The sequence below is a fragment of the Neolamprologus brichardi genome, unplaced genomic scaffold, assembly GCF_056152115.1.
Source record: "Neolamprologus brichardi isolate AB-2024 unplaced genomic scaffold, ASM5615211v1 NODE_ptg000031l+_length_7269946_cov_1, whole genome shotgun sequence".
Classification (NCBI taxonomy): domain Eukaryota; kingdom Metazoa; phylum Chordata; class Actinopteri; order Cichliformes; family Cichlidae; genus Neolamprologus; species Neolamprologus brichardi.
In genome coordinates this window covers 7,230,545-7,257,500 of record NW_028270136.1, presented here as the reverse complement: position 1 = coordinate 7,257,500, position 26,956 = coordinate 7,230,545, and the positions used below count along the sequence as shown (strand labels likewise).

At 43.7% G+C, this 26,956-nt stretch overlaps 4 protein-coding genes across 4 annotated transcripts in view; all 4 read left to right on the top strand.

Annotated features, from left to right (window-relative positions):
* Window positions 1-1,330: 1,330 nt before the first annotated feature.
* Window positions 1,331-2,833, top strand: LOC148094758 (uncharacterized). Its single transcript, XM_087837422.1, has one exon. The coding sequence runs from the start codon at window positions 1,331-1,333 to the stop codon at window positions 2,831-2,833; it is 1,503 nt and encodes a 500-aa protein (XP_087693548.1).
* Window positions 2,834-6,535: 3,702 nt separating this feature from the next.
* LOC148094757 (uncharacterized) lies at window positions 6,536-8,038 on the top strand. The gene has a single exon (XM_087837421.1). The coding sequence runs from the start codon at window positions 6,536-6,538 to the stop codon at window positions 8,036-8,038; it is 1,503 nt and encodes a 500-aa protein (XP_087693547.1).
* A 3,702-nt stretch (window positions 8,039-11,740) lies between these two features.
* LOC148094756 (uncharacterized) lies at window positions 11,741-13,243 on the top strand. Its single transcript, XM_087837420.1, has one exon. It carries the CDS (start codon window positions 11,741-11,743, stop codon window positions 13,241-13,243), a length of 1,503 nt encoding a protein of 500 aa, XP_087693546.1.
* A 2,375-nt stretch (window positions 13,244-15,618) lies between these two features.
* LOC148094755 (protein NLRC3-like) overlaps window positions 15,619-26,956 on the top strand; it is an 82,461-nt gene continuing 71,123 nt past the window's right edge. The window contains exon 1 of the mRNA XM_087837418.1: window positions 15,619-15,689. Coding sequence (XP_087693544.1) covers window positions 15,619-15,689 — 71 coding nt within the window. The remainder of the gene's footprint in view (window positions 15,690-26,956) is intronic.

The window sequence follows — 26,956 nt, the reverse complement described above, 5'->3', positions numbered from 1 at the left end:
CCCCCTAACCCTAACCCTAACCCCCTAACCCCCTAACCCTAACCCCCTAACCCCCTAACCCTAACCCTAACCCCCTAACCCCTAACCCTAACCCTAACCCCCTAACCCTAACCCTACCCTAACCCTAACCCTAACCCCTAACCCTAACCCTAACCCTGTCCTGGGAGAGGCCCATGGGACTGGGCGTCTCTTAGCAAATGTTTTAATGCCTCGTTCTCTCCTGGCCCCCATTAGCGTGTATCCCTCTGAGGAAGCGGGAAATCCGCGAAACGTCAGGGACGCCAGGCCAGAACTTTTTCTTTTTGGGAGAAAAGCTAATTTTTTGCACAGCTCTCCCTGTGACGGGCGATAATGATAATGTTTTAGCCTGATCACATTGGAATCTAATTCTTAATTCTTTTTTAACGGACTTCTTTTAAGAAAACTGCCAAAGTGGGGAGCTCTTTTTCCACCTGTTACACTCTCTTCGTGAACATTAAAATTTGAAACTAAAGAGGTGGCGTTGGACAGAACGAGGCATCGGTGTGCGACCTTAACCCTCTTGTTTTTGAGCTCCTCCGGATAATAGACACTGTAACGGGGACGCCCGAGATCGGAGGAGAAACTATCTACAAAAGGAGTGTTTAGGTGCAGAATGGAGGCACGCCAGATGAGGACGCCGTGGAAAATACAGGACGACGGCTGGACGTTTCCACGCCACCAGAGGGGAGCTCGGAGAAGGCAGAGATCACCAAGCATAAACCGAGTGGCTCAGCGACCGCGAGGAAATACAGGTGAGCTCCCCACTGACAGACACAAGGTACAAACAGACGATTCTGAAACTTTAGGAGAAGATCCATTTGATGTTGGCCTGTTTATGCATGCTGGGGGTCGGGATGAGACGAGGCTAAGGGAGGGATTGGGACGACCGGGTCGCCCGGTTTTGAGACGCTTCGGGAAAACGACAAGCTATGCAGCCGCCTCTGGATTGAATCGTGCACTAGATGTAGAGACTAGAAAGTGTGCGAAGGATATTTTTAAATTAATCCAGGCAGTACATCATAAAAGAGTGATTGAAGAGGCGCTTGACACAGGCTTATATCCCTGGGGAATGGTGAGACAGGTGTCCAGATTGTCCAACTTTATTAAGCCGGCAGCACCTACAGAAAAAGTCAGGGTGCAGCTGGAGCGTAATACGGACTCCTGGATGGCCAAGAACATGGACATACTGTATGAACATTATGTTAATGTCATTCATTTTTTAAAAGGGATTAAAAAGAATGTGGTGTCGCTCCAGGTAGCAAAGGGGTGGGCTTTAAAAAGGTATGGGGCCCGTTTTAGGGCGTCCACAATGCCGATTGTGGAGGCTCTCTTTGATTCACCAGGGGAAGAGGGTGGAGGGGCGGCCCAACCTCAGGCCGAGCGCACGGAGAGACAGATTGAGAGAGGGGAAGAATCGGGTTCAGTATTAATTAATTGGAGGGATGAGAATGAGTTTCCGGCCTTACCTACAATTGTAGCGGGCCGAGATACTAGCAACATTAATAAACAAAAGGCTTCCTACCAGAAGAATCTGTCGCTGGGTAAAAGGAAAACGATGGTGGAGGAGTTAAGAGACTCTCGGAAAGCTGAGGCCCGTGCGCCGCCCCGTTTGGGTGCCCTTGGAGGTATAAATTTTGATAAGGAAGGGGACGGAGGTGGGGGGAAGACAGGGGAGGGTGGGGAGGTGGGGCGTATAGCAAGAGGAATTCGTTCAAATGTCGCGGTAGATTTAGATGGGATTGATGATATTTTGCCTGCCTCTCTGTGTTCTCCCTCTGCATGCTCTGCGACCGCCACACGCCGTGACTTCTCCCTGAATACTCCCGTTACTTTGCCGCCCCGGTCCACCGCCCCCCCAGGTCCTTCTTCTGCGCCTTGTGAAGGTGACCGAACGCACATGCCGGCTGCGTCTGCAACGGAGAGGCCCGTAGCGAAACAGCATAAACGGTTAAAAATTAAATCCTCTGCTCAAACAGGTGGAAAAGAAGTAGGGGAGATGATGATAGAGGTCATACAACAGCACGACCAAGCGACCAATATGAGCTGTGACTCATTGGACCGCGCCGATCCCCATCATTTCAATCTTAAAAGTAATTTCCACCTGAGCGAGGAGGTCAGTGAAAGCAATGACTCCTCTGAGGAATTTAAAACCGTGGGTCCAAAAAAGCGAGCGGAGGGACGCAGTCGGTGCGAGTCCATAAGGGATGAGGAAGTGACCGGGGCGGAGGCCGAAACGGAGACCGTAGAGGGGGTGGGGCATACGCCATCGTACCACCGGGCGAGACCGAGTCGCAAACTACAGGATTGGAAAATCAGAGTCATTAAACCTGTAGTTTTTCTGGGAGATTCGAACTTAAGCAGGATACCACCGTTTAAAAACAAGCAGATCCAAATTGAGAGTTATCCGGGAGCGAATTTTTATCATTTTTTTAACTTATTGGAGACGGCGCCGGTATGCGAGGGCACGGGGGTGGTGGTGCTTTCGGTGGGGTTAAATAATAAGGATCAGGACCCTCAAAAGACTTCGATTAAACAGCTACGTAGGGTGGTGCATGGTGCGCGAGCGGCCTTTCCAAATGCAGACATTTTTGTCGCTCAGATTCATTTCTCTAGATCGTTATCTGAAATTCAAAGATATAACCTAGCCATGATCAATAACTTCATTAGCACACACTATAAGTATCTGCCATGCATCTCACAACATGATTTCCACACCACAACAGATGGGATTCACTGGACAAAGGAGACAGCAGTAAGAATCTTTGAGAGTTGGTGTGAGAGCCTGCGGCTGAATGCGGGTTTAGAGGAGTGATAGAACCGCACATTTATATGCCGTACGGTCAGTGCAGCCACGCTCATCGGTGGCTATCCACTTTAGGGAGCATGCAGAGGGGGCTCTGAGCATTATTGGTCTGCAGGTGAATCCGGGCTGATCAGTCGGTCAGCGGAGGAGAATGGAGAGGATTTGGATAGACAGATTAAATATTATGTGACACTAGGTCTGAATGTACCTACGTGAGAAGTGTTTTGAAAACAATGTTTCCTTTTGTGTCTTTATCCTAGACTTGTGGTTTGGGTGGTAGATTCTAACAATTTCTTGTGCTCCAGAGATGTTGTTAATTTTGAGTATAAAGAGTATATGGCTAAAACGAATTTGTTGGGACCCCAATGGGTGAGGGAGGGGGGGCAAAAAGGCTGTGGATGTCCGGTTGTGAATTTCCAGGAGCCAAGGTCAGAGGACTGGCCCGTACACCGTGATCTCTATCTGCTGTAGGAGGAGGCCGGAATAAAGTGTTAAATTACATCCATAAAGTGTGATTAAGATGGAAAAGGTGAAATAAACAGAGCTCTAATAAAGCAAATGGACTGATGACCTATGTTGTGTAAATGCTCTTGTGTTAAAGAACAATTGTCACTTCCTCCACTGCATAAATTGTCACAAAAAAAAAAAAAAAAAAAAAAAATTAAAGACTAATGGCCAACATTAAATTTAGTATAGAGCCCTCAGTGCTATGAGCTCCCATCTCAGAAATGCATGAACACCGGTGTGAACAGAGTGAAATACTAACAGTATACGTTCTTATTGTGATTACTAATTGCATGTGATTGAAAAATTATATCTTTGATAAGAAAAATGAAAAATTCAAATAATAAAGTTCTTTTCTCTTGGAGGCCCAATCCCCTCCAGAGAGTGATGGGAGTGTTATGGCATTGGGGGCTATTATAATTTAAAAACATGAGTGACATTGTGGTGGGCATCTTGACTATACTTTCTTGGAGATCACGGGGGACTGTGGGGATTAAGTAAGTTGGGGTGATGGCCTGAAATTGACAACGTAAAGGAAGGAGGTACAAGAGAAGCCAAAGAAGAAGAGGAGGATGCCTTTGAGAAGAAGAGGATGCAAAAGGGGAAATAGGATGTTGCAGCCGATACCTAGGACCGTGCACCAAAGTTTCAAATGAAATAAACTAAGCCAAAATCTCTTAATACCTAACCAGCCTGTGCCAGGAATCTGTGTCTGTCATCCTCCCTGCAACGAACTAAAAGTCTTTTCATGAAGAGAAAATCTGACTCTCTTCTACAATATGAATTGCACCTCCTCTGGCTAAAATGAGGAGCTCTAAGGAGGTTAAACTGGTTGTTGGAAAGATGTAAAAATCTAAACCTAACCTCTTTGTTTAGCTATAACTCCAGAATTTGTGAATGAACTGGAATATGACCCTACCCAGGCCACATGACCCTAAACCTAACCTCTTTGTTTAACTATAGCTTCAGAACTTGTGAATGAACTGGAAGATGACCCTACCCAGGCCACATGACCCTAAACCTAACCTCTTTGGGGAAGTGACTAAGGTTGGGGATAAAAACTTGGAGAAGAAGCCCCTGAAAAACTATAAGCTTAAACATCCTGGATACTATGGCCCTCAGATCTTAAAAGGCACTTATTAAACCCCTGGGCTTACAAAACTTATTGTTTATATTAAAACCTATAAAGATTTACCCCTAGTTATGTGTAGGGGCACTAACAGGGTTTGGTTTGGGGATCATAAGGCCTAAATTGATGAGAGGAATTGCAAATAATGCATAAGTATCTCTGACATTGTGTGATTCTGTATCTCCGCTGACCGACTAGACCAGGTCCCTGGGTTCTTTGGGTGGGTGTCTTCCCCTGACCACTGGTTGAAGATTAAATCCGTATACTGGATAGAGATATGGTTTTGTTCTTCTAATTTGTTCAACTAAGGTGAATCTGGGTTGTTTGATTTATTTAATTATTAATCCTTGTTTGGATGGTTTAATTTTTAGATTCCTTTCCCCCTCCCTTAATTTCCTTTCCCAATTTTTTCACGTTCCTGCTTCGGATGTTACCCGTTGTTGGGTTCTCCCCCTGGTCCGTGACAGCCCTAAGACTCCCTCACGGACCCCACTCCCCTACCTAGTTTGTTAATTTAATTAATTTAGTTCTCTTCCCCCATCCCCTCTTTTTTGTTTGGTTTTTAATTTTAAGGTTAATTTGTCTCTTTTTTATCTTATAGGGCAAATTAATTTTTATCTCTTGTAATTTTTAAATATTTGTTTTGAGTAGGATGATGTTTTTTATGAAGCTTTATTTATATAGATCAATTTTATATATAATTTTAGGGTATCAATATAAAGGAGTGACACCACAAGTTCTTTATTTTATTTTTTTATATATAGTTTTTTGGTATGGTAGGATTGTTTTAGAATATTTTTCAAATAATTTTTTTATATACTAATTTTGTTCAGGGCACCTGAGCACACCTGGGAGGGGTGTGTCATGGGACGGCCTCATTGTTCCCATGCGACTTGGGATGGCCTGTCCTGGGAGAGGCCCATGGGACTGGGCGTCTCTTAGCAAATGTTTTAATGCCTCGTTCTCTCCTGGCCCCCATTAGCGTGTATCCCTCTGAGGAAGCGGGAAATCCGCGAAACGTCAGGGACGCCAGGCCAGAACTTTTTCTTTTTGGGAGAAAAGCTAATTTTTTGCACAGCTCTCCCTGTGACGGGCGATAATGATAATGTTTTAGCCTGATCACATTGGAATCTAATTCTTAATTCTTTTTTAACGGACTTCTTTTAAGAAAACTGCCAAAGTGGGGAGCTCTTTTTCCACCTGTTACACTCTCTTCGTGAACATTAAAATTTGAAACTAAAGAGGTGGCGTTGGACAGAACGAGGCATCGGTGTGCGACCTTAACCCTCTTGTTTTTGAGCTCCTCCGGATAATAGACACTGTAACGGGGACGCCCGAGATCGGAGGAGAAACTATCTACAAAAGGAGTGTTTAGGTGCAGAATGGAGGCACGCCAGATGAGGACGCCGTGGAAAATACAGGACGACGGCTGGACGTTTCCACGCCACCAGAGGGGAGCTCGGAGAAGGCAGAGATCACCAAGCATAAACCGAGTGGCTCAGCGACCGCGAGGAAATACAGGTGAGCTCCCCACTGACAGACACAAGGTACAAACAGACGATTCTGAAACTTTAGGAGAAGATCCATTTGATGTTGGCCTGTTTATGCATGCTGGGGGTCGGGATGAGACGAGGCTAAGGGAGGGATTGGGACGACCGGGTCGCCCGGTTTTGAGACGCTTCGGGAAAACGACAAGCTATGCAGCCGCCTCTGGATTGAATCGTGCACTAGATGTAGAGACTAGAAAGTGTGCGAAGGATATTTTTAAATTAATCCAGGCAGTACATCATAAAAGAGTGATTGAAGAGGCGCTTGACACAGGCTTATATCCCTGGGGAATGGTGAGACAGGTGTCCAGATTGTCCAACTTTATTAAGCCGGCAGCACCTACAGAAAAAGTCAGGGTGCAGCTGGAGCGTAATACGGACTCCTGGATGGCCAAGAACATGGACATACTGTATGAACATTATGTTAATGTCATTCATTTTTTAAAAGGGATTAAAAAGAATGTGGTGTCGCTCCAGGTAGCAAAGGGGTGGGCTTTAAAAAGGTATGGGGCCCGTTTTAGGGCGTCCACAATGCCGATTGTGGAGGCTCTCTTTGATTCACCAGGGGAAGAGGGTGGAGGGGCGGCCCAACCTCAGGCCGAGCGCACGGAGAGACAGATTGAGAGAGGGGAAGAATCGGGTTCAGTATTAATTAATTGGAGGGATGAGAATGAGTTTCCGGCCTTACCTACAATTGTAGCGGGCCGAGATACTAGCAACATTAATAAACAAAAGGCTTCCTACCAGAAGAATCTGTCGCTGGGTAAAAGGAAAACGATGGTGGAGGAGTTAAGAGACTCTCGGAAAGCTGAGGCCCGTGCGCCGCCCCGTTTGGGTGCCCTTGGAGGTATAAATTTTGATAAGGAAGGGGACGGAGGTGGGGGGAAGACAGGGGAGGGTGGGGAGGTGGGGCGTATAGCAAGAGGAATTCGTTCAAATGTCGCGGTAGATTTAGATGGGATTGATGATATTTTGCCTGCCTCTCTGTGTTCTCCCTCTGCATGCTCTGCGACCGCCACACGCCGTGACTTCTCCCTGAATACTCCCGTTACTTTGCCGCCCCGGTCCACCGCCCCCCCAGGTCCTTCTTCTGCGCCTTGTGAAGGTGACCGAACGCACATGCCGGCTGCGTCTGCAACGGAGAGGCCCGTAGCGAAACAGCATAAACGGTTAAAAATTAAATCCTCTGCTCAAACAGGTGGAAAAGAAGTAGGGGAGATGATGATAGAGGTCATACAACAGCACGACCAAGCGACCAATATGAGCTGTGACTCATTGGACCGCGCCGATCCCCATCATTTCAATCTTAAAAGTAATTTCCACCTGAGCGAGGAGGTCAGTGAAAGCAATGACTCCTCTGAGGAATTTAAAACCGTGGGTCCAAAAAAGCGAGCGGAGGGACGCAGTCGGTGCGAGTCCATAAGGGATGAGGAAGTGACCGGGGCGGAGGCCGAAACGGAGACCGTAGAGGGGGTGGGGCATACGCCATCGTACCACCGGGCGAGACCGAGTCGCAAACTACAGGATTGGAAAATCAGAGTCATTAAACCTGTAGTTTTTCTGGGAGATTCGAACTTAAGCAGGATACCACCGTTTAAAAACAAGCAGATCCAAATTGAGAGTTATCCGGGAGCGAATTTTTATCATTTTTTTAACTTATTGGAGACGGCGCCGGTATGCGAGGGCACGGGGGTGGTGGTGCTTTCGGTGGGGTTAAATAATAAGGATCAGGACCCTCAAAAGACTTCGATTAAACAGCTACGTAGGGTGGTGCATGGTGCGCGAGCGGCCTTTCCAAATGCAGACATTTTTGTCGCTCAGATTCATTTCTCTAGATCGTTATCTGAAATTCAAAGATATAACCTAGCCATGATCAATAACTTCATTAGCACACACTATAAGTATCTGCCATGCATCTCACAACATGATTTCCACACCACAACAGATGGGATTCACTGGACAAAGGAGACAGCAGTAAGAATCTTTGAGAGTTGGTGTGAGAGCCTGCGGCTGAATGCGGGTTTAGAGGAGTGATAGAACCGCACATTTATATGCCGTACGGTCAGTGCAGCCACGCTCATCGGTGGCTATCCACTTTAGGGAGCATGCAGAGGGGGCTCTGAGCATTATTGGTCTGCAGGTGAATCCGGGCTGATCAGTCGGTCAGCGGAGGAGAATGGAGAGGATTTGGATAGACAGATTAAATATTATGTGACACTAGGTCTGAATGTACCTACGTGAGAAGTGTTTTGAAAACAATGTTTCCTTTTGTGTCTTTATCCTAGACTTGTGGTTTGGGTGGTAGATTCTAACAATTTCTTGTGCTCCAGAGATGTTGTTAATTTTGAGTATAAAGAGTATATGGCTAAAACGAATTTGTTGGGACCCCAATGGGTGAGGGAGGGGGGGCAAAAAGGCTGTGGATGTCCGGTTGTGAATTTCCAGGAGCCAAGGTCAGAGGACTGGCCCGTACACCGTGATCTCTATCTGCTGTAGGAGGAGGCCGGAATAAAGTGTTAAATTACATCCATAAAGTGTGATTAAGATGGAAAAGGTGAAATAAACAGAGCTCTAATAAAGCAAATGGACTGATGACCTATGTTGTGTAAATGCTCTTGTGTTAAAGAACAATTGTCACTTCCTCCACTGCATAAATTGTCACAAAAAAAAAAAAAAAAAAAAAAAATTAAAGACTAATGGCCAACATTAAATTTAGTATAGAGCCCTCAGTGCTATGAGCTCCCATCTCAGAAATGCATGAACACCGGTGTGAACAGAGTGAAATACTAACAGTATACGTTCTTATTGTGATTACTAATTGCATGTGATTGAAAAATTATATCTTTGATAAGAAAAATGAAAAATTCAAATAATAAAGTTCTTTTCTCTTGGAGGCCCAATCCCCTCCAGAGAGTGATGGGAGTGTTATGGCATTGGGGGCTATTATAATTTAAAAACATGAGTGACATTGTGGTGGGCATCTTGACTATACTTTCTTGGAGATCACGGGGGACTGTGGGGATTAAGTAAGTTGGGGTGATGGCCTGAAATTGACAACGTAAAGGAAGGAGGTACAAGAGAAGCCAAAGAAGAAGAGGAGGATGCCTTTGAGAAGAAGAGGATGCAAAAGGGGAAATAGGATGTTGCAGCCGATACCTAGGACCGTGCACCAAAGTTTCAAATGAAATAAACTAAGCCAAAATCTCTTAATACCTAACCAGCCTGTGCCAGGAATCTGTGTCTGTCATCCTCCCTGCAACGAACTAAAAGTCTTTTCATGAAGAGAAAATCTGACTCTCTTCTACAATATGAATTGCACCTCCTCTGGCTAAAATGAGGAGCTCTAAGGAGGTTAAACTGGTTGTTGGAAAGATGTAAAAATCTAAACCTAACCTCTTTGTTTAGCTATAACTCCAGAATTTGTGAATGAACTGGAATATGACCCTACCCAGGCCACATGACCCTAAACCTAACCTCTTTGTTTAACTATAGCTTCAGAACTTGTGAATGAACTGGAAGATGACCCTACCCAGGCCACATGACCCTAAACCTAACCTCTTTGGGGAAGTGACTAAGGTTGGGGATAAAAACTTGGAGAAGAAGCCCCTGAAAAACTATAAGCTTAAACATCCTGGATACTATGGCCCTCAGATCTTAAAAGGCACTTATTAAACCCCTGGGCTTACAAAACTTATTGTTTATATTAAAACCTATAAAGATTTACCCCTAGTTATGTGTAGGGGCACTAACAGGGTTTGGTTTGGGGATCATAAGGCCTAAATTGATGAGAGGAATTGCAAATAATGCATAAGTATCTCTGACATTGTGTGATTCTGTATCTCCGCTGACCGACTAGACCAGGTCCCTGGGTTCTTTGGGTGGGTGTCTTCCCCTGACCACTGGTTGAAGATTAAATCCGTATACTGGATAGAGATATGGTTTTGTTCTTCTAATTTGTTCAACTAAGGTGAATCTGGGTTGTTTGATTTATTTAATTATTAATCCTTGTTTGGATGGTTTAATTTTTAGATTCCTTTCCCCCTCCCTTAATTTCCTTTCCCAATTTTTTCACGTTCCTGCTTCGGATGTTACCCGTTGTTGGGTTCTCCCCCTGGTCCGTGACAGCCCTAAGACTCCCTCACGGACCCCACTCCCCTACCTAGTTTGTTAATTTAATTAATTTAGTTCTCTTCCCCCATCCCCTCTTTTTTGTTTGGTTTTTAATTTTAAGGTTAATTTGTCTCTTTTTTATCTTATAGGGCAAATTAATTTTTATCTCTTGTAATTTTTAAATATTTGTTTTGAGTAGGATGATGTTTTTTATGAAGCTTTATTTATATAGATCAATTTTATATATAATTTTAGGGTATCAATATAAAGGAGTGACACCACAAGTTCTTTATTTTATTTTTTTATATATAGTTTTTTGGTATGGTAGGATTGTTTTAGAATATTTTTCAAATAATTTTTTTATATACTAATTTTGTTCAGGGCACCTGAGCACACCTGGGAGGGGTGTGTCATGGGACGGCCTCATTGTTCCCATGCGACTTGGGATGGCCTGTCCTGGGAGAGGCCCATGGGACTGGGCGTCTCTTAGCAAATGTTTTAATGCCTCGTTCTCTCCTGGCCCCCATTAGCGTGTATCCCTCTGAGGAAGCGGGAAATCCGCGAAACGTCAGGGACGCCAGGCCAGAACTTTTTCTTTTTGGGAGAAAAGCTAATTTTTTGCACAGCTCTCCCTGTGACGGGCGATAATGATAATGTTTTAGCCTGATCACATTGGAATCTAATTCTTAATTCTTTTTTAACGGACTTCTTTTAAGAAAACTGCCAAAGTGGGGAGCTCTTTTTCCACCTGTTACACTCTCTTCGTGAACATTAAAATTTGAAACTAAAGAGGTGGCGTTGGACAGAACGAGGCATCGGTGTGCGACCTTAACCCTCTTGTTTTTGAGCTCCTCCGGATAATAGACACTGTAACGGGGACGCCCGAGATCGGAGGAGAAACTATCTACAAAAGGAGTGTTTAGGTGCAGAATGGAGGCACGCCAGATGAGGACGCCGTGGAAAATACAGGACGACGGCTGGACGTTTCCACGCCACCAGAGGGGAGCTCGGAGAAGGCAGAGATCACCAAGCATAAACCGAGTGGCTCAGCGACCGCGAGGAAATACAGGTGAGCTCCCCACTGACAGACACAAGGTACAAACAGACGATTCTGAAACTTTAGGAGAAGATCCATTTGATGTTGGCCTGTTTATGCATGCTGGGGGTCGGGATGAGACGAGGCTAAGGGAGGGATTGGGACGACCGGGTCGCCCGGTTTTGAGACGCTTCGGGAAAACGACAAGCTATGCAGCCGCCTCTGGATTGAATCGTGCACTAGATGTAGAGACTAGAAAGTGTGCGAAGGATATTTTTAAATTAATCCAGGCAGTACATCATAAAAGAGTGATTGAAGAGGCGCTTGACACAGGCTTATATCCCTGGGGAATGGTGAGACAGGTGTCCAGATTGTCCAACTTTATTAAGCCGGCAGCACCTACAGAAAAAGTCAGGGTGCAGCTGGAGCGTAATACGGACTCCTGGATGGCCAAGAACATGGACATACTGTATGAACATTATGTTAATGTCATTCATTTTTTAAAAGGGATTAAAAAGAATGTGGTGTCGCTCCAGGTAGCAAAGGGGTGGGCTTTAAAAAGGTATGGGGCCCGTTTTAGGGCGTCCACAATGCCGATTGTGGAGGCTCTCTTTGATTCACCAGGGGAAGAGGGTGGAGGGGCGGCCCAACCTCAGGCCGAGCGCACGGAGAGACAGATTGAGAGAGGGGAAGAATCGGGTTCAGTATTAATTAATTGGAGGGATGAGAATGAGTTTCCGGCCTTACCTACAATTGTAGCGGGCCGAGATACTAGCAACATTAATAAACAAAAGGCTTCCTACCAGAAGAATCTGTCGCTGGGTAAAAGGAAAACGATGGTGGAGGAGTTAAGAGACTCTCGGAAAGCTGAGGCCCGTGCGCCGCCCCGTTTGGGTGCCCTTGGAGGTATAAATTTTGATAAGGAAGGGGACGGAGGTGGGGGGAAGACAGGGGAGGGTGGGGAGGTGGGGCGTATAGCAAGAGGAATTCGTTCAAATGTCGCGGTAGATTTAGATGGGATTGATGATATTTTGCCTGCCTCTCTGTGTTCTCCCTCTGCATGCTCTGCGACCGCCACACGCCGTGACTTCTCCCTGAATACTCCCGTTACTTTGCCGCCCCGGTCCACCGCCCCCCCAGGTCCTTCTTCTGCGCCTTGTGAAGGTGACCGAACGCACATGCCGGCTGCGTCTGCAACGGAGAGGCCCGTAGCGAAACAGCATAAACGGTTAAAAATTAAATCCTCTGCTCAAACAGGTGGAAAAGAAGTAGGGGAGATGATGATAGAGGTCATACAACAGCACGACCAAGCGACCAATATGAGCTGTGACTCATTGGACCGCGCCGATCCCCATCATTTCAATCTTAAAAGTAATTTCCACCTGAGCGAGGAGGTCAGTGAAAGCAATGACTCCTCTGAGGAATTTAAAACCGTGGGTCCAAAAAAGCGAGCGGAGGGACGCAGTCGGTGCGAGTCCATAAGGGATGAGGAAGTGACCGGGGCGGAGGCCGAAACGGAGACCGTAGAGGGGGTGGGGCATACGCCATCGTACCACCGGGCGAGACCGAGTCGCAAACTACAGGATTGGAAAATCAGAGTCATTAAACCTGTAGTTTTTCTGGGAGATTCGAACTTAAGCAGGATACCACCGTTTAAAAACAAGCAGATCCAAATTGAGAGTTATCCGGGAGCGAATTTTTATCATTTTTTTAACTTATTGGAGACGGCGCCGGTATGCGAGGGCACGGGGGTGGTGGTGCTTTCGGTGGGGTTAAATAATAAGGATCAGGACCCTCAAAAGACTTCGATTAAACAGCTACGTAGGGTGGTGCATGGTGCGCGAGCGGCCTTTCCAAATGCAGACATTTTTGTCGCTCAGATTCATTTCTCTAGATCGTTATCTGAAATTCAAAGATATAACCTAGCCATGATCAATAACTTCATTAGCACACACTATAAGTATCTGCCATGCATCTCACAACATGATTTCCACACCACAACAGATGGGATTCACTGGACAAAGGAGACAGCAGTAAGAATCTTTGAGAGTTGGTGTGAGAGCCTGCGGCTGAATGCGGGTTTAGAGGAGTGATAGAACCGCACATTTATATGCCGTACGGTCAGTGCAGCCACGCTCATCGGTGGCTATCCACTTTAGGGAGCATGCAGAGGGGGCTCTGAGCATTATTGGTCTGCAGGTGAATCCGGGCTGATCAGTCGGTCAGCGGAGGAGAATGGAGAGGATTTGGATAGACAGATTAAATATTATGTGACACTAGGTCTGAATGTACCTACGTGAGAAGTGTTTTGAAAACAATGTTTCCTTTTGTGTCTTTATCCTAGACTTGTGGTTTGGGTGGTAGATTCTAACAATTTCTTGTGCTCCAGAGATGTTGTTAATTTTGAGTATAAAGAGTATATGGCTAAAACGAATTTGTTGGGACCCCAATGGGTGAGGGAGGGGGGGCAAAAAGGCTGTGGATGTCCGGTTGTGAATTTCCAGGAGCCAAGGTCAGAGGACTGGCCCGTACACCGTGATCTCTTTCTGCTGTAGGAGGAGGCCGGAATAAAGTGTTAAATTACATCCATAAAGTGTGATTAAGATGGAAAAGGTGAAATAAACAGAGCTCTAATAAAGCAAATGGACTGATGACCTATGTTGTGTAAATGCTCTTGTGTTAAAGAACAATTGTCACTTCCTCCACTGCATAAATTGTCACAAAAAAAAAAAAAAAAAAAAAAAAAAAAAAAAAAAATTAAAGACTAATGGCCAACATTAAATTTAGTATAGAGCCCTCAGTGCTATGAGCTCCCATCTCAGAAATGCATGAACACCGGTGTGAACAGAGTGAAATACTAACAGTATACGTTCTTATTGTGATTACTAATTGCATGTGATTGAAAAATTATATCTTTGATAAGAAAAATGAAAAATTCAAATAATAAAGTTCTTTTCTCTTGGAGGCCCAATCCCCTCCAGAGAGTGATGGGAGTGTTATGGCATTGGGGGCTATTATAATTTAAAAACATGAGTGACATTGTGGTGGGCATCTTGACTATACTTTCTTGGAGATCACGGGGGACTGTGGGGATTAAGTAAGTTGGGGTGATGGCCTGAAATTGACAACGTAAAGGAAGGAGGTACAAGAGAAGCCAAAGAAGAAGAGGAGGATGCCTTTGAGAAGAAGAGGATGCAAAAGGGGAAATAGGATGTTGCAGCCGATACCTAGGACCGTGCACCAAAGTTTCAAATGAAATAAACTAAGCCAAAATCTCTTAATACCTAACCCTAACCCTAACCCTCTAACCCTAACCCTAACCCTAACCCCTAACCCTAACCCCCTAACCCTAACCCTAACCCTACCCTAACCCTAACCCCTAACCCCTAACCCTAACCCTAACCCCTAACCCTAACCCCTAACCCTAACCCTAACCCCTAACCCTAACCCTAACCCTAACCCCTAACCCCTAACCCTAACCCTAACCCCTAACCCTAACCCTAACCCTAACCCCCCCTAACCCTAACCCTAACCCCTAACCCTAACCCTAACCCCCTAACCCTAACCCTAACCTAACCTCAATTTTAGCCCTATGTCAGTCTAACCCCAGTCCTTTGTCTTATCCTAACCCTAACCCCAGCCCTGTATGTTAGCCCTAACCCTAACCATTTTATCCCCACATGTTGACCCTAAATTCATCCTTAATCTTAATCCCAAACCCAACCCCTTTGGATTTTTAATATTTAATATGAGGGTTGCATATATATTATTTAATAATGGGGAATTAAATTAGTAAAAATTTGAATAATTGGCTTAAAAATTCTAAAAAAACAGGGTTCACAAATTTATCAGCACAATTCATAGGGTTGGCAAGACTATTTACAGTTAAAAATGGATTAAAAACAAATTGGGGAGAAAAACAGTGATTAAATTAATTTGGCTTTAAAATTCATTAAAAGTAATTTCATAGAGTGCAAATATGTTATTTTTGGCTAAAAAACAGTTAAAATGTAATGCAGATTAAAAAATAAAGACCAAATTCATTTTTACCGAACAAAAGTTAAAAAAGACGAATGGGATTTTACACAGCCGAGGGGAGAATATAAAAGGCGGAGCTCACACAGGAGCTCATTTTCCACTCGGCACTCGATGAGAGCACATCTCTGCCAGTCCAACTGTTGCCAGCTAATCTAGCTTACAGTTTTCTGTGTGCCACACCTCAGGAAGACCGTGTACGGTCGAAACGTTGTGTTTTTTGTGTTTATTTTTTAAATAAACAGTTTTTTTTGGCACACCTTCTTTTGTTGTTTATTATTTTTTCGTGACTTTTTCCTTTCCACATTTTGGAAAGTGTTTTTTGTTCATATTAACATTAAATAGATATTTTTTGAAGCACATTTTATTTTTTGAAGCACATTTTATTTTTTGAAAAAAGAAAAAAGAAGAAAACAAAAAAAGACTGGACGCCATGGAAGACGGCTGGACGGTGGTGCGTTATGGCCGCCGCCGCCAACGTGACCGCCAAGTCTTCTGGGACGGGTACGGAGGACCGCAGGGAGGGATGGACCGCGCACGCTCCTTTTCCTCCCGGAGAAGGGATTATTTTCCCCATCCTAACCCCTAACCCTAACCCCTAACCCTAACCCTAACCCCCTAACCCTAACCCCTAACCCTAACCCTAACCCCTAACCCTAACCCTAACCCACTTGGCCTGAACCTTAAATGGCAGTGAGTTTAGTTTGAAAAACACAATCAGGATGAGAATGTGGCAACATAAATATAACATTTTAAACAAAAAACAAACTCAGACTCCCTTGGTTGGACATTTTCTTTCACACGGATTCCAAGCACTTAGGATTGCAGGAATTCGCAGTAATGTGACTTGGACACATAGGGAGCGGAAAGCCACGGAACGACGATGGATCTATTGGTTGGGCACAAGGGAACCACTTGGCCTGAACCTTAAATGGCAGTGAGTTTAGTTTGAAGGGGGCGGAGCCAGAGCTTACTTAAGAGGTGAGCCTGCAGGCCAGGCTCATTCTTTCGTTGCCCTTCGACGAAGACAGTCGCTCTTTCTGCAGCAGACTTATTTTAGTTAGTTTGGAGTGTGCCCAGGCCTGAAGAAGACCAATATAGGTCGAAACGTCGCCACAGCGGCACACGATTATTTAATTTTTTGAACCTTTTCAGAGGTATTTTTAGTTTGTAAAAGTTTTATTTTTGTTTTTATTTTTTTATTTTTTGGTTTTTTCAAAAAAATAAAAAAATATAAAAAAAATTAACAAAAACAAAAAAACACAAAAAAATATTGAAAACTTAACCAGCCCTCCATCATGACTGATGAAGGGTGGCAGCAGGTCCGCTATGGGAGGAGGGGTCGCTCCCGTATGCGGGCCAATACCTATCGACCCCAATCTCAAGACCAGGACTGGTCTTCTTGGAACCGGGGAGGAGGGGGCCCAGGGGGGATGGACCGCGCATACCTCGGTCCTCCCCAGGGAGGACGGGGCCGTAACCCACGTCCTAACCCTAACCCCTAACCCTAACCCTAACCCCTAACCCTAACCCTAACCCTAACCCCCCTAACCCTAACCCTAACCCCTAACCCTAACCCCCTAACCCTAACCCTAACCCCTAACCCTAACCCCTAACCCTAACCCCTAACCCTAACCCTAACCCTAACCCCTAACCCTAACCCCTAACCCTAACCCCCTAACCCTAACCCTAACCCCTAACCCTAACCCTAACCATACCCCCTCCCCTATCTTAATTCTAACCCTAACCTGGGGGCCATAACACAAAACCTTGATTTTGGAAACCCTTCACATAATAAAAATGGATTGTAAAATGTTTTTCTTTGAATTAAAAATGATTTCTACATTAAAAACCGTGGAATCACGTAAAATGTTAAAAACGGCGAATTAAAAACAGCATTTCTTTACAATACAATTTCATAGCGTAGAACATTAACATAATTATATTTAAGAAGGCTTATAATAGGGCAAAATGTTAAAAAACAGTTTATTTACACAAATAATATTTACACAAAACAAATACGGTTAAAAGCTTTAAATATTAAAAACAAGGGATTCCACAATATTCAAATTCATAAGTACACTAGAATCTTCAATTCAATTCAATTCAATTCAATTTTATTTATATAGCGCCAAATCACAACAAATGTCGCCTCAAGGCGCTTCATAGATACAGAGAAAAGCCCAACAATCATATGACCCCCTATGAGCAAGCACTTTGGCGACAGTGGGAAGGAAAAACTCCCTTTTAACAGGAAGAAACCTCCAGCAGAACCAGGCTCAGGGAGGGGCGGCCATCTGCTGCGACCGGTTGGGGTGAGAGAAGGAAGACAGGATAAAGACATGCTGTGGAAGAGAGACAGAGATTAATAACAGATACGATTCAATGCAGAGAGGTCTGTTAATACATAGTGAGTGAGAAAGGTGACTGGAAAGGAAAAACTCAATGCATCATGGGAATCCCCCGGCAGCCTACATCTATTGCAGCATAACTAAGGGAGGATTCAGGGTCACCTGGTCCAGCCCTAACTATATGCTTTAGCAAAAAGGAAAGTTTTAAGCCTAATCTTAAAAGTAGAGATAGTGTCTGTCTCCCGAATCCAAACTGGAAGCTGGTTCCACAGAAGAGGGGCCTGAAAACTGAAGGCTCTCCCTCCCATTCTACTTTTAAATACTCTAGGAACAACAAGTAGGCCTGCAGAGCGAGAGCGAAGTGCTCTAATAGGGTGATATGGTACTACAAGGTCATTAAGATAAGATGGGGCCTGATTATTTAAGACCTTGTATGTGAGGAGCAGGATTTTGAATTCAATTCTGGATTTAACAGGAAGCCAATGAAGGGAAGCCAAAACAGGAGAAATATGCTCTCTCTTTCTAGTCCCTGTCAGTACTCTTGCTGCAGCATTTTGGATTAACTGAAGGCTTTTCAGTGAGTTTTTTGGACATCCTGATAATAATGAATTGCAGTAGTCCAGCCTGGAAGTAATAAATGCATGAACTAGAATCTTAAAAACGGTTTATATACAAAGGATAATATAGGCTTCAATAGCAGACAACTGAAAAGGTTTGGTTAAAAACAAAAAAAACCACACACAGAGGGAAGGGTATAAAGGGAGGTGGAGTCAGCCTGGAGCTCATTTCGACTCTGGACTCTGAGGAGTGAACATCAGTAGCCACAGCCTTGTGCATTGCAGCCTCATTTGTTTAGCTCTTTGTGTGCCAAGCGCCTGAGGAAGACCCTTATAGGGTCGAAACGTTGCGCGTACGGCACACCATTTTTTTGATCTAATTAATTAATAAAAAACCTTTTTTAATTTCTCTTTAATTTTTTTTCTTTTTTAAAAAATTTTTTTCTTTCTTTTTCAATTTATATATTGATTTCTCGCCTCATAAAAACTCACATTGGAGTTATAATTATTTAGATACCAAAGGCGAACCCAAAACACAGAAACTACAACAGTATATAACACTTAACAAAAGCACACACATTGATTTAAAACTGAGGACCGGATGGCCTCAGGTGATTGGACCGTTGTCCGATATGGGAAAAGGCGGAGGCTTTCCCGTAATCGGGACATCCAGCAGGGTGGGTTTCCTTCGGGAGGGATGGCCCGTGCGTTTCCTGCCTCACAGAGGTGGCAGGCTCAGTCCCCTTCCCCTAACCCTAACCCTAACCCCTAACCCTAACCCTAACCCTCTAACCCTAACCCTAACCCCTAACCCTAACCCTAACCCCTAACCCTAACCCTAACCCTCTAACCCTAACCCTAACCCTAACCCTCTAACCCTCTAACCCTAACCCCTAACCCTAACCCTAACCCCTAACCCTAACCCTAACCCTAACCCTAACCCCCTAACCTTACCGGCCAGTGCCTCGTGGGGTTGGGGGTGCCCCTGCCCTCTATCAAACCCTAACCCTAACCATGGGGGGGTCCCTAACACAAATAAAGAAAAAGACAAGAAGTCACGTACAAGAAAGAAAGATAAGCAGAAAAACAAACAGAAAAAGAATAAGACAAAACAAAGAGAATAACGTACATGAACACACGGAATGGACTTAAAGGAAGGGGGTGCCATGAACACAAATACAGTGAACACAGGACGGGATGTCAAAATAGACAGGGGGTGCCATAAAAAGATGAAGAGAAACAAAGAGATGATAGAAAACAAGTTGAAAAACAAAGAGAAAAATAGTGGAAAAATAAAGATATGAAAGAAAACAAACAGAGAAAAAGAAGTGAAAAGCAGTAAGACAAAGAGAAAATAAGTCAAAGGAAAAAGGAGAAAATAAGTAAAAGCAAAAGAATGTTTAACAAGAACTAAGAAATAATTTTTCAACTAAAAACACAAGTGGGAGGAGCTAACAAAAGTATAAAAAGCCAAGGGAGGCAAGCAGAAAACAGAGAGACAAAGACAAGACACACTGGGTCGGCCTGAAGAAGGCAAAATCATGCCGAAACGTCGCGAACGGCCCAGTGATGCTAAAGTGCACTAAAACCCTAGAACAGGGCAATTTTTTTAACCAGGGCTGGGACACCACCACCCAGCCCCATCCACGGGAAATGTTCCTGGCTCTCTGCAGTACAGATGGACCTCACCATAACCCCTGTGATGCTCCAGTGTTTGTCCCTTTGTCTGCCAGTGTTTTTCAAACCAGGCAACTGTCTGAGTTTCACGCTACAGGAAAACAGATCAAACCAGTTTCTTCCAAGAAGTCAACATTCAGGTTTTAGAAGCTGAGGTGGAGCCTACTGTGCTTGACAGGAAATCGTGACAATCAGTGTGTCAGAGTTTGCAGATGAGGTGATCCAGCTCAGGTGAAGTGAAGTCTTCAGCTCCACTCCGTGAACTCTTGGATCTGTGAGGAGACCCAGGACTCTGCATCACTGCTGTAAGGCTCTATGATCATTCAGCTCTCATTTGTCTTGGAAAGTGTTTCTGTTCAAAGGGCAGCAAACATTTTTTACTTTTTTATCCTTTTTACTGCACAAATATCTGACATTAATTTCCTGTTATTGCTCTCACACAGCAAACTCTGACATCAGCTGATCTGGGGGTGGCTGTAGCTGTAGCTCAGGAGGTAGAGCAGGTCATCAGCCCATCAGAAGGTTGGTGGTTCCATTCCTGGCTCCCCTAGTCTGCATGCCAAATATCCTTGGGCAAGATACTAACCCCCAATCGCACTTAAAGTACTCCAGGAGAGTAGAAAAGCGCTATTTAAGAATCAGTCCATTTACCATTCAGTCATTCATTGGTTCATGATGTCATGTCTTATAATATATGTACATGATGATCCAAATGTTTATGATCAGAAATAAGTTATTATGAATTATAAAATGTAATTTGATGAATAGTAATGTGTTATAAGATGAACTATTTGATATTTGCCCATGGTAAAAAGTAAATGGACTGATTCGTATATAGCGCTTTTATACTGTCCCGGATTACTCAAAGAGCTGTATACAACATGCCACATTGACCCAATCTCACAAGCACTGACTCTAAACGGTGTGAATGTGCTTTTCTAACAACATTCACACTCCGATGAGTGCATCGAACTTGGGGTTAGTATCTTGCCCAAGGATACTTGGCATGCAGACTGGAAAAGCCAGGTATTGAACCACCAACCTTCCAATCAGTAGGTGACCTGCTTTACCTCCCGAGCTACAGCCATCCCCCATGGCTGTGTTAACTGTAGGTGTTGCTGGTTGTAGGCTGTACTGAATTTGTGTTTGTGTTTTAGAAGCAGATGCTTTTGAAAAGAATTATTATGAACTGGAGATATTTTTAAAGTTTGTAGTTAGGTCATCTCCTTAACATGGGCAGAACTGAGAACTCTGAATCCGAGCACTAGGAGCACTGGACTTGAATTTCTGGTTTAAATCTGCAGATAGTTTGTTATGCGCTGTTGTGAAAAAGTATTTCCTCGTTCCTGGTTCCTTATTTTATTTTCATATTTATCAGACCTACGTGTTTAACGAAATCAGATCATTTATTTTTCTTTTCTGTTTTTTTATTTAAACCTCATACAGTGATAACTTGAGTAAACACAACATTCTTTAAATCATGATTTTATTTATGGGGACAACCCTGCCCTTTGTCAAAAGTACTTGGCGCATACTTTTTCACAGCACTGAAACTGTTAAAACTGGGACCACTGTTACCATCACTCTCCACAACTTCTCGAGCTGTTCTCTAAGCCCTGGGTACTTCTCCAGCTTCTCTTCTTCCTTCTTCCTGATGTTATTTTAATTCGATATTGTTATGACCTGAATATTTCTGACACACAGATATTTCTGTAAACTATGCCGGCCACTTGGTTATGGCGTTCCATGTATGCCCTGCCTGCTAGCATCTTGCGCCCTGCTGTTATGTGCTGGATTTTTTCGGGGGCATCTTTACACAGCCTGCACCTGGGGTCTTGCCTGGTTTGAAAGACCCCAGCCTCTATGGATCTTGTTCTCAGAGCTTGTTCTTGTGCTGCCATGATTAGTGCCTCTGTGCTGTCTTTCATTCCAGCTTTGTCCAACCACTGGTAGGATTCTGGATGTCAGCCACCTCCTCTATCTGCCGGTGGTACATACCATGCAGAGGCCTGTCCTTCCATGGTGTTTTCTCCCCTTCCTACTCTTTCTTGGGTTTCTGCTGCCTGAGGTATTCACTGAGCATATGGTCAGTTGGGGCCCATCTTCCTGATGTATTAGTGGATGTTTGTTGTCTCATCCTGGACGATGGTACTGACACTCTCCAGTCCCTGGCCTCCTTCCTTCCATTTAGCATACAACCTCTGGGTGCTGGACTTGGAGTGAAACCCTCCATGTATGGTCAGGAGCTTCCGGGTCTTGATGTCAGTGGCTTCTACCTCCTCCTTTTACTTGCTTATTATCCCAGCAGGGCAGGGGGTAGGTGTTGATAGCTCAATAGCTCTTGCTCTTACAATTCAGCTGACTCCTCAGGACTTCCCTGGCCCTGTGCAGGTAGTTGTTGGTTGCAGCTTTCCTAGCTGCCTCTTCATGGTTCCCATTTACCTCTGGGATTCCAAGCTACTTGCAGCTGTCCTCGATGTCTGCTATGTTGCATTCTGGTAGTTTGATCCCCTCAGTCCTGACTATCTTCCCTCTCTTCGTTATCATCCAACTACACTTCTCCAGTCCGAACAACATTATGATGTCACTGAGCAAGCAATTTTGGGAGAAGGGAAGATAAAATTTATTTTTAACAGGAAAAAACATCCAGAAGAAGCAGTAGTTTGAATTCAATTTGGAATTTAACAGGGAGCGAATGAAGGGAAGCCAATACAGGAAAAACATGCTCTCTCTTTCCAGTCCCTGTTAGTACTCTTGCTGCAGCATTTTGTATTAATGAAGGCTTCTCAGGGTGTTTTTGTCATGGTCTGTGTGCGGGAGGCAGGCAAATAGGACATATTTGTTGAATATGTGCATATCCTGGTCAATTTTCAAGGCCGATAATAATACAATAACCTCAGTTTTATCTGAATTAAGAATCAGAAAATTAGAAGCCATCCAGGTCTTTATGTCTTCAAGACATTCCTGCAGTTTAACTAATTGGTGTGTGTTACCTGGCTTCATGGATAGATAGAGCTGGGTGTCATCTGCAGGCTAGCAATATTTTTTGGAGTTTGTGCGTGCTTTGGAATTTGTACGTGCTTTTTGGAGTTTGTACATGCTTTGTCTCTAGGGGCCACAGTATATATTTATATATATACATATATAAATTAATCCACTTTTTTAAACATTAGTAATTCCTTTCATGTATAATTTTACATTGTTCTTAATAAATTAATTAAAGAGCCGGTTGGGAGCCAAAAGATCCGGCTCTTTTTACTGAGCCGAGCTGAAAGAGCAGGTTCTCTAAAAAGAGCCAGAAATCCCATCACTAGAACTTGAGTCAGAAGGTCAGACAGAATATTTTAAAATCAGCACAGGAAGGGGTGGCCCTCTCACCTTCTTCAGGTGGAGTCCTGCCTCCTGCCGGGAAGCAGCTCACCTGTGTGTCCGTGTTTAGTGTCCAGGTGTGGAGTGGAGCTTGTTGTCAATGTGCATGTTTGAAGAAACTGTAAGATTGCTTTGTGTCCTCCTTAAACAGTTTGTCTTTCAGAAATGTACTGTTTGTTTCTGCTCTGTAATGTTTGGACCAGATGTGCAGCTCTAATTTCAGGACAAATTTTGAATCACTCTTGTGTTTGAAGATAAATCCATATGAATATAGATTACTGACTGACTGGAATCAAGTCTCAAGAGTTTCAGTTGCGTCTCACAAATCTGATAATACGGTGAAGTTAGTTCCACCTTGAAGGGTGCAGACGAGGAGGACGCTGGTCTCGGCACATTGGCCTCGTCAGTCACATTATCACATTTTCATTTGGACTGAAACGGATACAAGCGGTTTAGTTGCAGGGCAGGTGTGACATGACAATGCTGCACAGCCTCATTGCTCAGGTGTGAGTCAGACAGTGTGAGAGAGAAAAGGATGTTTTGTTCATCAGCACTCCATCAAAGCGCTGATGCTGTGGATGGTATAGGCTCAAATTGTGGTCATAAATATTTCGTACTTGTAAATCAGAATGTGTAGTTGTGAACTGAGTTTTGGAACCTTGTAAAACAAAAAATCTGAAAATCTAATGTTTGTGCATTCATAGTTGAGAATTTGTGTTTGTAAAAAATGTTTACACAACTTACATTTTTTTGTTAACGTCTGGTTACAAATACAAAGAAACAAAGTAAAACTAAAACTCTGCACTTAAAGTTCCCTGGCTGTACGAATTTTGACCCAATTTTTTCAGCTGATTGGTCAATGTCATGTCAATGTTTGGCTGTTGGAGGGGCTCTTTACTGGGCTTCAGGTCCTGGAAGGATAATACAGTTTGAAGCTGGAGGATCTCTATATAAATATCCCATAAGGCTCATACAAGCTAGGTCCCTTAACTTTTAGCAGCTGTTGAAAGGATAAAATTGTGGTATACCAATGGTCAGAAATACCATTGTTACTGTAGTATTACTTTAAGACAAAGTCAGGGCTGAGTCACACTGCACAGCATAAAGGCCCTTTCACATCGGATGTGGCATGCGCTTTACTCACCGCTAAGAGAAAAGCATACAAAATTTGTGTTCTGCTGGCTGCTGAGCTCTGCTTGTATGTCATTTTTTTGCGGCCGCTCTGCGTGTACTAGATGCGCCTGCTCCTTGTTGTTTGAAAACATGTATATCTGTTACTTTATATCCTCTATGAGAGTTTGTGTTATATTATGTTCAAATGTTTAATAAAAACAGGGATCGTTCATTCATAACAACGGAAGCTTTGTAACTATCCAGACTAGTGAACACTGTGTCATTTCAACAAGAGAGACTTCCGGTATGATGGCGCCTGTTTTTGGCTCAGCCGCTGCCAGTTGCGGTTTGTCTTGCTTTACTCTGCTGCTGTTTCTTTCGACCTTATCGCTCTCCTTTTTTGTGTCTGATGTATTGGCTGCTTTAGTCTACAATCGTCTGAGGCTGCTGGCTATTTGCTCCTCTATGGTGGGCCTGGATACTTCTTCATCTTCATCTTCATTCTCCAATGGTATTTTCCATGCTCCGTTGCCGGTGTCTGGATTTTTGACAGATGTTACCAACAGTACTCCTCCTCACGCAAATCGCGGAGGAGGAGAGGTAAAAGAGCAGGCGTCCAGGTGAAACTTAGACTGCTCCTGAAGCGAGGATCAGCTGGTAAGCGACTCCTAGCATCTCTGGTTATCTGTTCTCAGACAACTTGTATGGAGGGGAATTTTTCTTCCATATCCCCACTTGATCATATAGGGCCTGGACCTATGAGATGGTGTTACCTTAAGAGTGTTTATCCAGAGTCTTCTGTTGTCTGTCCCTCTGTCCCTGCAATCAGTGTAATTTATAATCATCGCAGATCGAACCTGCAGTTTTTATGTCCCTTAAATCGGGTCAGTTCTGTTAGTGACATGACTTCTAGTTCACACAACAAAGTCATCCTCCTGCCCTCTTGATGTTTTATCTGGACCTTTGTCCATTGGTCCTAGTGTGCTTACAATTATCAATGCCTCACTGCTTTCTAGTCAGGTCCCTGTTTTTTGTAAAAGTGCTGTTATTCACCCACTGTTAAAAAACAAACAAACTCTAACAAACTTCCAACCTGGTTTTCATAGAGCTCATTCCACTGAAACTGCACTTCTTAGAGTGTCCAGTGATATATTAATTAATTATGATGCTGGTGAGTGCACTGTTTTACTGTTGTTGGACCTGACCTCTGCTTTTGATACTGTCGACCATCATATTTTGTTAGATATATCGGGAACTGCCTTGGAGTGGTTTAAATCCTATCTGTGTGAACGATCCTTCTCTGTGGCTACCTCCAAGTTCAGGTCCTCTCTCACCTCTCTTGCCTATGGTGTGCCACAAGGTTCTGTCCTAGGACCTGTACTGTTTGTGTTATATTTACTTCCTCTTCAGGAACTTCTCAACACTTTTAAGGACATTTCGTATCACTGCTATGCAGATAATATTCAGCTATATATCTCCTTTAAGCCACATGATATTTCAAAACTTCTAATCTTGCAGAGATGCTTAGATTCTATCAGAGTTTGGATGGCTGATAATTATTTTCAACTTAATGCTGAGAAAACTGAAGTCCTTGTCTTTGCTCCTGATAAAATTGTACCTTTGATAGTAAAGAATCTAGGCCCCCTTGCTTCTTTTGTTAACTCTTCTATTAGGAATCTTGGTGTTACATTTGACTCAGCTCTGTCCTTGGATATTCATGTTAAATCTCTGGTTTACTCCTGTTTCTACCACTTAAGAAATATTGCTAAGCTGAGCCCTATTGTGTCACGTTCTGAACTTGCAGGGTGTTCAAAATGCTGCTGCCAGGCTTTTAACCAAGGCTTCTAGGTTCTCCCATGTCACTCCCCTGCTGATCCAGCTGCACTGGCTCCCCATTAAATTCAGGATCCATTTTAAGATTGTAATTCTGCATTGACTGGCTCCAATATGCATCAGTGAACTTCTTCAACCTTATATTCCTAGCAGTTCCCTGAGGTCTTGTGACCAGGGTTTGCTGGTTGTCCAGCACACTTGATCAAAAACAAAAGGTGACAGAGCTTTTGTTTCTGTGGCCTCAAGACACTGGAACTCTCTTCCATTGAATATGAGATCTGTAAACTCTGTCAGTTCTTTTAAAAAAAGCTTAAAAACCCATATTTTTTAAACTTGCCTTTGGTTGATGTTGTTTTATGTTATGTTTTATGCTTTAGCTTCTGTGAAGCACTTTGTGATTTTATCTTGAAATATAAATTTTTTTTACTTTACTTTGCAACACTGGTTTCCCCCCCGAAGTCCACAGAGCCGTTGAAAAGGCTCTGTAGGTCCCTGTATAAGCTCATAAACCTGTGACAAACAGTTCACCGAACTTGGACACTCAGAAGGTTTTCCTTTTCCCAAACCCATCTGTTCTCTGTTTGGATAGTTACATATCTGATTGACATTACATTGACCAAATCAGGTGATAGGAAGAAAAATCGGGTCAAAATGTCATTAAGTGAGATGACATGTCCCAAAGTCTGGTTAAAAGTGGGGTACTGTTTTTTTTGTTTTCAACATGGGTATGACTGCCAGTGTCCATATGTTGTTTTTGGTACTTCAGCATCTACCTAGCACTACTGAAGAGGAGCAAGCATAAAGGGAGTAATAATTTTTAAGCAGAGTGTTTTGTGGTTTAACACGCTGCGCCAAAAACTGGTCCACCCCA